At 48.6% G+C, this 12,697-nt stretch overlaps 1 protein-coding gene across 1 annotated transcript in view; it reads left to right on the top strand.

The window, feature by feature from the left end:
• The window catches only part of LOC146647333 (erythroferrone), an 8,735-nt gene extending 38 nt beyond the window's left edge, over positions 1-8,697 (top strand). The window contains exons 1-8 of the mRNA XM_085388971.1: positions 1-443; positions 625-741; positions 1,024-1,138; positions 3,494-3,621; positions 4,166-4,277; positions 5,590-5,671; positions 5,797-5,875; positions 6,832-8,697. The exon at positions 1-443 is cut by the window's left edge and continues 38 nt beyond it. Coding sequence (XP_085245097.1) covers positions 258-443; positions 625-741; positions 1,024-1,138; positions 3,494-3,621; positions 4,166-4,277; positions 5,590-5,671; positions 5,797-5,875; positions 6,832-6,930 — 918 coding nt within the window. The 5' untranslated portion in view covers positions 1-257 and the 3' untranslated portion in view covers positions 6,931-8,697. The remainder of the gene's footprint in view (positions 444-624; positions 742-1,023; positions 1,139-3,493; positions 3,622-4,165; positions 4,278-5,589; positions 5,672-5,796; positions 5,876-6,831) is intronic.
• The last annotated feature ends 4,000 nt before the right edge of the window (positions 8,698-12,697 follow it).

Genomic DNA, 12,697 nt, shown 5'->3' with positions numbered 1-12,697 from the left:
GCTGGCCTACAGGAGAGACGCCATCACTCATCTGCAGCGTCAGAGAAGAGAGGAGAGGAGGAGGAGCACCCGAACCACCCACCAGGAGGAGGTTTCTCCCAGACAGACGCTGACTTACTCCAGCTCACAGACAACGGGGAAACCAGCAAAACTCAGCAGGAGATCCCTCCACGCTGATCCCAGAGGCGCTGGCTCACAGAGGTGCATCATGGGAACTTCTTAGACCTGTACCCACCTGAGCACCGTCCACACACAGCATGCTGGCCAGGTTATCCCAAAGGAAGAGCGCTCCAGGAGGATCCAGAGGGCTGCTGCTGCTCCCTCTGCTCCTCACAATGATGATGATGGTGACGATGGTGAAGGCTGCCAGCGTTGATGAGGTGGAGAGCGAGGAGGGTCAGGAGATCATGGAGGACGAGGAGGCCGTCAGTGGAGAGCTGCAGGTGAGTTTAACTGACCTGAGATCAGCCTGATGATCCATCAGCTAACTGACGTTTGGCGTTCGATAATGTGAACAAAGCACACAGAGCTCCACGTGAACGCTGAGGGTTTGCTGAGGCGGGCCAGCGTAGTGTAGATGGCGCCTGAGCTGATGAGTCAGTGTGTGTGGTTTGTGTCCTCCAGGACCTGACCTCCTCGGAGTCGGGCAGAGTGTCTCCTCATAGCTCCTGGCTCTTCTTCAGAAGGAACTCCAACAGAGGGGACAACCGCAGAAGCAAAGGGCCCCGGAGAACCTCCAAGGTCAGAAACACCTTCACCCGAAACCCACAGTTGAAAGCTCCCCTGCAGGGGAAACTGCGCCCAGTTCAAAGATCCGGTGGCTCAGATATGAGAGCTCCACCGCAGCTGAAGTTCTGATCATTACCTGATGAGTGTTTGAGTGCATCAGCTTTGCTCTGCTGAAGCTCGTTATTCAAAGATGTCTTAGTCACACATTCTGCTGCTGGACTTATCATTTGTTAAATATAAGTAATACTTTGCCTCCTGACACATGTACCTGACTGCTGTTTGTGTGTCCTGCAGCATGGTCTTCCAGGCCCTCCAGGCCCTCCAGGACCTCAGGGGCCTCCTGGTCCACCTGCAGCCCTCCTGCCCCAACAACAGGAGCTGATCCAGGAGCTGAAGGTGAAGCTAAAAGGTGAGACCTCCAAACACGTCAGCACAGAATTAAAATAATAATAATAATAATGGATTGGATTTATATAGCGCTTTTCTAGGCACCCAAAGCGCTTTAAGATAAGATAAGATAGAACTTTATTAATCCCTCGGGTGGGTTCCTCTGGGAAATTCGATTTCCAAAAAAGCACAGCACCGACAGAAGTTACAGAGTTATACACACACACATATATATAAATACAGAGACAATATAAATAAAATATACGAAGGGGATAAATAGAATAAATAGGAATAAAAATAAAAATACAAGTGAATTGCACATTTCAAGTATTGAGTCTATTGCACCGTTGACTATTTACAAAAGTATTGCACAAGGTATTGCACAGTGAGGTGAAGAGGCACTACAGCTTAGTTGTTCCCCCCTCCTTTGTCCTCCTGTCTCCCCTCCCTCTCCCCTCCAGAGAGGAGTTAAACAGTCTGATGGCGTGTGGGACAAAGGAGTTTTTAAGTCTGTTAGTTCTTGTCTTTGGGAGAAGCAACCTGTCACTGAACAGACTCTTCTGGTTGTTAATGGCCGTGTGCAGAGGATGCCTGGCATTGTCCATAATGTCCATCAGTTTCTTTAATGTCCTTTTCTCTGCCACTGTCACCAGAGTGTCCAGCTTCATGCCGACCACAGAGCTAGCCTTCCTGATCAGTTTCTCCAGCCTGGATGAGTCCTTCTTTGCTTTACAATACCACTATTCATTCACTCTCACATTCACACACTGGTGGAGGCTACAGGTGTAGCCACAGCTGCCCTGGGGCAGACTGACAGAGGCGAGGTTGCCATATCGCGCCATCGGCCCCTCTGGCCATCACCAGTAGGCGGTAGGTGAAGTGTCTTGCCCAGGGACACAACAACCAACCAGGAGAGCTGGGGGATTGAACCGGCAACCTTCCGGTTACAGATGAGCTTCCCAACCCCTGAACCACAGTCGCAGTTAGCAGTTCCTCAGTGGTCCAGCAGAGGCAGCAGTGATCCATGATAAAAATACAGCAGACCTAGCTCACCTGTTTGAATTTTTGCATTATTAGGGGCGTGGCCTCACAGATGAGCAACATCTGAAATTCTGGGATTTTGGTTGGCTGTTACTGAGCAGTGATTAGCACTGCCACCCCCCCTCATCCAAATGAGGTCACGTGGCTCCAGAAAAACGTCCAGCGCCCCCAAACCTGAACCTGACCAGGTGGAGAGGATGGATGGATGGATGGATGATGGATGGAATCACTGTGACTGCTATCACAGGGACCACGCATGTGTCTGGACCGTCTTTACTGAACATGTGAACATGACACATGACATCATGTTTATTTTTATTAAATAATCAAAACTCAGCGTCATGACAACCAAACAGCACATCACTGCGCGCTCAGTCTCAGCTTATTCCACCCTGAACAGCGCTCCCAGACTCTGCTGCAGCTTCTCATTTTCACTCTGTTTTCTGCATGTAGGTTATATAAATACTGTGTGTGTGTGTGTGTGTGTGTGTGTGTGTGTGTGTGTGTGTGTGTGTGTGTGTGTGTGTGTGTGTGTGTGTGTGTGTGTGTGTGTGGAGGCAGCCTGTCTGAGTCCTTAATAGGGGTAATTTTGTGGAGTGTGGATGTGACTTGGCTCAGCTGCAGGATTCCTGACATTCCTGCTGACTGATGGTGTGTCTTTGTTACGTTGTGTGTGTGTGTGTGTCATCAGGTTTTCTTCTGTGTGTTTGTATTTGGGAGGATTACAGACTGTTTCCACAGGGCAGATTTTTTCAGTCCAGTGTGCCAAACGTGACCAGAACAAAGAGCTTTTTATGGATTTCTGTAGAAGTTGTTCACGTGTGCTCCAGCTCACGGAGCCGACTGTGTCTTTCTGTCCCACGTGGAGCACGAGTGACGCTTCCACTCGTCTTCATGCAGCGTTACCTGCACGTAGGGTTTAAACTCAGCCTAAACTCACCAGTTTGATCATTCAGGGCAGTAACACACGTTTGTTTCTGAAGCTGTCAGGAACACACGCACACATTAGCAGGGACTCGATACCTTTGCTGCAGGTGCGTCGTGACTTCCACGTGTAGGAGGCAACATCCAATCAGAATCCTCAAACGTCCCTGTGCACCAACGCTCTTGCTCAGCCTTTCTGGACGTTCTGTTAGCAAAGAAACCTCACAGCAGACACACAGACACACACACACACAGACACACACACACACACACACACACACAGACACAGCTAGCACCTACAGCCCTAATGACTCACAGACACACACACACACACACACACGCAGTTATTTTCTGTATGAAGTCATTTTTCCCACCAGTCCGTGCATCTCCTTCTCCCTCCTCCTCCTCGCAGACATGGCTGCAGCCGTACGTTTGCCGTGTGATCGTCCTCCTCGCATCTCCACCTCCTTCTTCAGTCGCCTCCTACAGTCCATCACCATCCCACGCCGCAGCCTGCTGGAGCTGCAGCCGTTTAGCAAGGTAACCCCCCACACTTACACACACACACACACACACACTCAAACACTCTCACACACACACTCACACTTACACACACTCCCACGCACACACACACACTCCCACACACACACACACACTCCCACACACACACACACACACTCCCACGCACACACACACACACACTCCCACACACACACTCCCACGCACGCACGCACACACACACACACTCCCACACACACACTCCCACACACACACACACACTCCCACACACACACACACACACACTCCCACGCACACACACACACTCCCACACACACACACACACACACTCCCACACACACACACACACTCCCACACACACACACACACACACTCCCACACACACACACACACACACTCCCACGCACACACACACACTCCCACACACACACACACACACACTCCCACACACACACACACACACACACACGCACACACACACACACACACACAGATTTATGTCTTTATTCCAGAGGATTCCGTGAAACAATTTGATCCTCTTGGTTTTGACCTTTGACCCCTGTAGCCCTCAGACTCTGAGCAGAGCCTCCAGAGGGGGCGGAGCTTCAACAGCAGCACTGGCCGGTACACAGCACCCGTCTCTGGCTTCTACCAGCTCACTGCCAGCCTTCTCATCGGTTAGTGTTTTATTACTCTACACAGACTGTATACTAAAGATGGACCCAGTGTTGTCTCTAATGACCCGTAGGGGGCGACTCAGACGTTTCTGAGAAAACAAGCCTCCTGCTAGCTTGACTTTGTTGTCTGGGTCAACTTTGCTAGCGAGAGACAGAGAGAGGCGTTGAAAGACTCCAACGGAGCTTATTGTTTCGGAGGAAAACACGAACACAGTCGAGTCTTAACAGCTTACTTACACCTGGGCTCGTCAGGCGCTCTGTTTGGCTGCAGTGGTTATTATTATATTTACATGCTTCCAGCTCCCGTTTCTGCTCCGTGACAGCTCGTACTTTTCCTTTTTCTCCCTCCCTCGCTCACAGACACATAACAGGTATGACAGTCCATTCTTCCTGCAGCACGGACTACACTGCCCATCAGGCTACATTGTTTAGCGCGGTGCCTGTAGCATTCTGCCTGCTGCCTTCATGTTAAATTTCTGTATCAGTCATCTTTCTGTCTGCTAACCTCAGCTAACGCCAGCTAACAGTGTTAGCTCGGTGGTGAGTAGCCTTCAGTAATAGCAACAGTACATCACAGATACTGAAGTGGCACATGACCCAGGTAGCTACCATAGCTAAAACAAGCTAGCTGCAGTCGGCTAATGTTAGTTTTTAAACAGAACGTACTTCCAGATGTTTCTTTAGGTTGGAGTCTTTGACGCTGAGAGCAGCTCGGTTGCTGACAAACAGAGTTTGCATTGCACGCTCAGATTTCATCCCTCTCTCATTTAAATGTGGTTTCGGACTTTCCTAGTAAGAAATGCATTCCTGCCCGTGCACTGCTGGCTCTGCTGTGCTGGCTCCGGATCCCACCAACATTAACAGGACGCTGACATTAGAGAGGGCATAGCCTAACATATGAAACATTAATCCATATATTTCAACAAAGTAGCTGTGTTCTGATTATCACCTTTTTAAACGGTAACTGTAACAAAATACAGTTACTCATATTTTGTATTTTTAATTACGTTATGCTGGTACATGAATTCTGTTTCTGCCCAACACCGACGAGCACAAACATCGAGATGGTGACGGACTCAGCTCCAGGCCGATCGGCCACATCATGATCGGGGTGGATCTGAAGGGGTGGCATGGGGCACCACCCCTGTAGATCCGCCCCTGATCATAATTATATTTACACCAAATTTCATTCAGATATTTCATTGTGTTTGAGACAGAAAACTGATGAATTAAGAAACTCAAATAAGAGGAAGGAGCCGGTTAGCAGGCAGCAGGGATGCTCTTGTAACTCTGATGTGCGTATGTGTGACAGAGTCTGGTGACAGAGTGCAGGTGCGACTCAGAGACAGCGTGAAAGCAGCCATCTGCATCGAGTCGCTCTGCCAGAGCAACCTGTGAGTGCCCGTCCTCTGACAGCTGTTATTATTTCATTATAAAATAATCTACTGCACACACATGACTGGCGATGTTAGCCCTGCCCATGGCACTGATTGGATGTTTTTTGCTGTTTCTTGTACAGCTCTGTGGAGTCGGTGATGGGCGTGGCAGCTGCCGGAGGAACGTTTAGCATGTTGCTAACAGGAACGCTGTACCTGCAGGTAGGACAGCATCAGAGGGTCGCCCTACACCAAAACACACCACACAGAACAGCACAGCCAGGCGTTTACAGGGAGCTAATGCAGCACCTTTAACAGAGACATTATGTGACGGGAGGACGCACTACTCTAAGAATCCTACATAAAAAGATGGACGATGTCCAGTCCCCGCCTCCAAATCATGTCACACTGTCAGATCACCTGGATTCTTTAACGACCACATGAAACCTCGAGCAACAAGTAAAACACGAGCAGGATTTCTGCACGACTCAGCAAGTCAGAGCATGTGAAACACTCCGAGTCCTAAAATCCAGAGAAGACTTGATGTTATAGTCCAGGTGTGTCTTATTGCAGCTGCACATTAATGCCTCTGGTGCACAGCTGGAGATGCTCCAGATGTAAATACAGAGCAAACCTGTTTTCATTCTGTTAGTGCCGCTTCAATAGAAACAGTGGCGTGGGTCATTCATGCACACGGCGTGCTCCGGGGTCTGTGCAGGTGACATGGATCTGGCTCCGAGCTCGTCAGTCCTAAACCTCCCCGAGCAGCATTTAGAGCTGGAGTTAAAAAACGCCGTGTAAACAGAGAAAGCACAGAATCCCAGCACGTGATCCCGGGATCCTCGGCATGTCACTCACCAGGAAGGAGTCAGAGTAGCAGGCATGCAGCCGTGAGCACATCAGTGTTCCACCTGCATGTGGTACTGAGAGGTTTCACTGATCCTGCAGCTCAGGTGAGCAGGCGGCAGGTATTACCTGAACAAAGGCTCTAATGCGCTGCAACATGAATGGATTCACAATGCTGACATCAGCATTAATGCTTTCACTCACTGTCACTGTTTGGTCATTTATTTTTAAACAGAAGCTTTAATATATCTGTCTGTATTAATTGTGTGTGTGTGTGTGTGTGTGTGTGTGTGTGTGTGTGTGTGTGTGTGTGTGTGTGTGTGTGTGTGTAGGCGGGAGAGTACGTGTCGGTGTTTGTGGATAACGCCACGGGCTCGGCCATCAGCATCCTCCAGGACTCTCTGTTCTCTGGAATCCTGCTGGGAATCTGAGTCACATGACCGCTGCCATCAGCAGACGGACACTTTGCTCCTCTGTGAGGTTCACCTCATCATCATCATCGCCGTCTTCATCCTTTTACCTGAGTGGGAGCGCTGCTGTTTTGTGGACCTCCACCTACTCCAGCTTCATCAGCATCCACCGATGGAGCGACCACAGTCGGACTCAAACACACCTGGAAACCTTCAAACAAACAAAGCTTTGAGTCATTTCAGTGAGAACTTCGCTGAAGTCAGACATTTTCTTCAATGAAATTTTTTTGGTTTTTGCCTCGGGTCACACTTATAGTTCAGTCATGTGACGACCATCAACAATCGAGGAGCCCTCTCTGTCCTCTGTGGCGTCTCCATCCCAGTGACAGCTACACCTGCTCTGCACCTTCACTGTTGGCTAAAAGACAAAAATGACAAAAACAAGCTTAACCTGTGCACCTGCAAGCTGCTTTGCAACCCACCTCCACCATAGCTCCTTTTTTTGTAGGGAGCTTCAATTGCTGTCAGAGGTCCCAGAACTCAGCCAGACGTGCGAACAGAAATGAAAGCAGATGGAAATAATCTTCTTACTACAGTGATGAGAATATTAACCCACTACTAGTGCCCGCTTTAAGGTAAACATGTGCACCAAGGAGCACATGGCAGACACAGTGTGATGATTTAGACACAACTCTAACGGCTCCATCAAAGAGAGAACGACTGCAGTGCTGCCGGTTTCACAGGCGGCGCCTTGTTAACTGAGCGGGTCGAAGGTCCCATCTGCTCATGTATAACTCGTATGCATGTACTGCTGCAGGTCTGTGTCTGCAGGACTGCGTTAAAAGAAAGCAGCATTGTGTGTGGAAAAGAGCACATTTCTAAAATGAAAGCGTCACAGTAAGCGGAGTGTTTCCACACCCTCGCTGACACTGAGGAGCCTGTGCTCAGCTGGCTCGGCCTCAGTTTTCCATCCACGCTGCAGCGCTGGCGCTCGCTTCAGGTCATCGCCTGCTGGTCATCAAAGGAACTGCAGCTGTGGCGGCCACTCGCCAGCCGATACTTGGATCTGATGATTATTTCATATGAAGTCATCTGATGACAAACAGTGTTTATCTGTACAGACTCCATTATTGGTTTTCATATCACTTTCATTTGATATTTATTCTCTCAGTGAAACGTGGTAATAAAAGCATTTCTTATTGATCTTTAAAGAGGTGTAAACTTTATTTTAGTGGTTATATAAAAAAGCATTTACAGGACTGATAATATTGCAATATTTCTCCTTTTCCCTGTAAACGTCAGAGAGATCAGCCTTCACGCTCAAACCAGCTTTCTTCATCATCCTGGTCTCACAGCAGGCCGTCTCCACGTGCCCACACGTGCAGAGGTGCTGCCGTGTGATTGGCCGATGAGCATTTTCACAGATGTATCTGACAAAGCGGCAGTGAGAGCGACTGAAAGCCTACATCCACGTCACACATGAAAACCAGGGCCCGTATCCCTAAAGATTCTGAGAATCCTCTCAGAGAGCTCCTAACTTAACCTAAAAATTCCTTGCCAGGAGTTTTAGCTTAGAAGTGATTCCAGAACATTTTCAGTGAACTCTGAGCAAGGAATGGATGGAAAATCCTATCTTAGTGAGGAGGTGTGGTTGACCCCGTTGCTAGGTATGAGTCATCATTTCAAAAGCCGTGATTGGTTGATCCTACAAGTTTGATGGAAATGAGCTTTTGGTGATAATGAGCAAAGGATGTACCCTCAAATCAATAAACATATTATATACTCTAATCTTATGCTGACTGTAATTGTAAATAATATTTCACATTCAAGAAAATATCTGGAAAATGAATAGTAAGCTGTAGGGGTTATAGCCATTAGAATCTAAAATATGTGAACTCATTACACCCTGTTCAAATAATGATTCGTGTCTTATTTGCTCATATTAATATCCTAGCTGGCATATTTTGTACTTTCACTCCCATATGGACCCCGTTGAAAACAAGATGGCCTATCTCAAGGGGCTGTCCTTAATGACGTAGAAATCACAACGTTACAAGTCCAGTGTGGTCTTAACGAGGGTAACACGGCTCAGCTTTTAGCAATGTCTGTGATTGCAGACCCAAGTCATCACTGCTGCATTGTTGCATTTTCCCGGTTGCCAAATACCTCAGGGTTGTGATTACTTTCGTCTCCGGTGTAATAGCGTTGTAGCGTCGAGTTGGTGAAGTAATTGCATCTCTAAGGAGATCCACCACAAACATGATTCCTGCACGATCCAATCTGTAGCGTCTCAATAATTCCCTGTCATCCAGTGTTTGCAGGACATCTCTCCTGCCTCTTCTGTTGGCCATTTTGTGCAGCTGCTTAGGGGAACTCCTAAGCCACTAAAAGTCCTCTTCCCTGCTTGTAGCAGATCTCGCCTTAGGAGCCCTTTTAAGCGCTAGGAATCTTGAGGAATAGCTTTTATATTAACTGGGATTATCGTGTCACTTTTAGGGGAAATTGTAAGAAAACGTCATGACTCTGAGAATTTTCTTAGAATTTGGCCGCTAGGAGCCACTTTTTGCACAAAGATTCTTTAGGGATACGGGCCCAGGTGTTTTCTTTCTATGCAAGCTCTAAAAGCAGACCCGGCAGCACGGCCCGCTGGGCACGAACTGGGATTTGATCCGTGGTGAAAATGAAGCCGGCGTGCTGAGCGATGTTCTCCTGCATCGCGCTGACACTTCCACCTCTGTCGCTCCAACAAGCCTTCTCTGACTGCTTCCTATAAACACCAGCTCCTACTCAAACGCTCACTCAGACAGTGGAAACATGTGCAGACATGCATGTGAATTCAGGAGGAAAGGCCAAAAGCAGAGTTTGTACAGTTGCTGTGAGCAGCGTCAGCTCTCCGTCAGCTCTGCGAGGATCTGCAGGAGCAGTTCTCCAGGCTTCCTGGAGGGCTTCCCATCAGGATGATCCCACTCTGCTCCAGCCATGCTGGCAGAGTTCCCCTGTGTGTTTCTATGCAGGTTGTAATGCACTGGCAGTTTGTTTGGATCGCTGTCATGCTGAAACATGAAGCTGATGTTTCCAGATGTTCCTGCATGGTGGCTCAAACACCACCGACTGACCTGCAGCTGAAACCAAGACAGAGCATGGCTGCAGACTCCTCCTCCTGACCTCCTCGTACACACTGACCAGGATGTGGATCCATCGCTCCATCAGACCTGTTCCTCTGACCTTCAGCTCTTCTGTGGTTTTTAGACCTCATCCTCCAAGAATGGCTTCCTGACAGCCTCACCCTTTCACATCTCTGATGAGACTTCAGCAAATGATCCGCTGAAGGTCTAGATGGTCTCTCGGCTCCTGTGTCGGGTCTTTCAGATCCTGTTCCTCTGCTTCAGTTTTCAGCGGCTTTCCGCAGCTCTAAAGGATGCGCCGCACGCCACTCTGACCGGTGCTCTCTGGGCAACATCCTGTTGGTACATTAATTCTATTTGATGTCAAACTGCGTCCTTGTGTGACAGGCTGCTGGTAACGACATTTAAAATGGGTTCTTTGCTCCACACCGGTTCAGAGTTCGAAACGCTTGGTAAGCTTGAATGGTTCATAGGTCAGAGGTTGGGTACAAGGACTGGACTGTGCAGACTGATCTGTGAGCCCTGCAGAGCTACGCTCAGCTTTGCATTTATTCTGTTCTGTTATTAAGCTGCTGCAGTGGAGACTCAGCATGAGGATAGAAAGAAAAAGTCTTCTGTAAATCTGTGGTGTCAAACACAGCGCGATCACATCTCTGCTGTGCACAAAACCTCTGAGAAACACAATCAGAGGGAAAATCTTCCAGTACAACCGCGCCGCTCCGCTCACATGTTGCGTCTTGTTAGCTGAGCAGCTCGTCAACAGTCTACGCTGCCGTCGGCTGGCTCGCAGCTGGCGGTAAAGCTGGAGACGACCTCCAGAATTAAGTCACAGCTCCAGTATAACAAGCGCGCATCTGCTGCCACCACCCCAGCGTCTCTGAGACAAGCCCTCCATTCACAGCTGCACACGCTGCTGAATGCACGCTGTGTTCAGAGGAGGGTCGAGGTGAGATCATCCTGCTCGTAAAGTGGCGCCTTACGCTTGGCGCTGAGCCACGCATACACTCACACAGGCTGGGTTACCGTACAAGGCGTGTCGACAGAATAATGAGGGCTGCACGCCGCCACTGCTGACAGCACGCCTCGTAACACACACACACAGCTTCACTGCACGTGAGCAGACTTGCTGTAAACAGATGCAGTGCGATTACATTTACAGCAGATGAGTTTTGTTCAGCTGCCAGCGAGCACAGCATCTCTCCCCCCCCCCACCAGCACCAGTCAAACAGCAGCACTGCTGTTGTGCTAGGGTCAACACACCTGAATCACATGATTAGTTCGTTACCAGGCCTGGAGAACTTCAGGACATGTTGAGGAGCTAATTCAGCCATTTAAATCAGCTGTGTTGGTTCGAGGACACATCTAAAACCTGCAGAACACCGGCCCTCGTGGACTGAGATTGCCCACCCCTGTGCTAGACAGTGATCGTGATCACCGTCCGCGGGAGCGCGACAGCCCAGATTACTTACAGCTACTTCCTGCAGCTGATATAAGGTGCAGTAAGCTGAACACAGTTTGTTCAAAAATAGTAGCACGACCGCACCACATATTCTTGTTAGTACCTGTAACGGCGTTGTAACAATAGGAATAGTAATTAGTTCAATAACGCTGTTATTCCCATCACTGTTAACGAGCTAGTTAATGCTTTTTAGTGGTGTCAGTTAAAAATGTTTTACAAACACGATATTTTTCTAGAACCTTTGAAAAGCAGAAGCTTCTTGAAGCCGGGCAGAAAATAATGGCTCACCTTTAATTTTAATGTCTTCCTGATGTCGGTGCCGGCTCAGTCTCCCCTCCAGACTCTGTTACTTCGTCTGAAGCCTGGTCCCCTGAAACCTTTGTGACTAAACCTGTTTCCGATGGTTTGGTCACAGTCACACCGACAACCCGCTCGAGGTCACACCGTAGCTCTCTCAGTGTTCATCTTGCATCGTGGCACACAGCAGCAGACGTTGGTCTTCATAATGGTCAAAGGGCGTCTAAGACCCTGTCCAGCTCTCCTGGAACCTCCTCCGTGCTCCTGAGAGTGCAAGACAAAGCAAACTTTCTGCCACTGACTCATATCGATGCGACACCTGGAGGAGTCGGCTGTGCGACCTCTGTGGAATCCAGGTATGACCTCACGCGACAAGTGGTGACACCGACCCTAACAAAACAACACTAGTGAGAAACTTTTCAGTGGCTTCCACCTGCAGAAGCCTTTGTTTCCCATGAGCTTCCTCACTCCTCTTTAAATGCACCTGTTTCAAAAGCACAGGCTCGTGACTGCAGCACTGTCAGATAGGGATGGGTATCGTTTAGGTTTTATCCGATACCGGTGCCAAATCGGTACTTTTGAAACGGTGCCGGTGATTAAACGGTGCTCGAACCGGTGCTTAAAGAATGGAGAACACAAACTTTGTCCAAAAACCTCTCATGTTCAGCTGGTTTTTTGTAAAAAGATAACAATGTTAGCCTTTTCTGCAGCTATAGGGCATATATGGTATCACTCTTGGCTGGAAGCAGTGCTTAAACAATGGAAAAAACACAAACTTTGTCCTAAACCTCTCATGTTTAACTGTTTTCCACTTTTTCTTTGGTCATTTTAGCCTTTTTGGCCAGGGTGAAGGGAGTATCTGCCATCAAACAAGAAGACAGCAGCATGTAGCTATGATGATGTTTGC

The sequence above is a fragment of the Rhamphochromis longiceps genome, linkage group LG18 (genome assembly GCF_057381845.1).
Source record: "Rhamphochromis longiceps isolate RC_006_pf linkage group LG18, R_longiceps_female_GT1.1, whole genome shotgun sequence".
In the NCBI taxonomy this organism is placed as follows: Eukaryota; Metazoa; Chordata; class Actinopteri; order Cichliformes; family Cichlidae; genus Rhamphochromis; species Rhamphochromis longiceps.
Note: the sequence above shows the minus strand (reverse complement) of the source record. Positions and strands in the feature narration are given on the sequence as shown.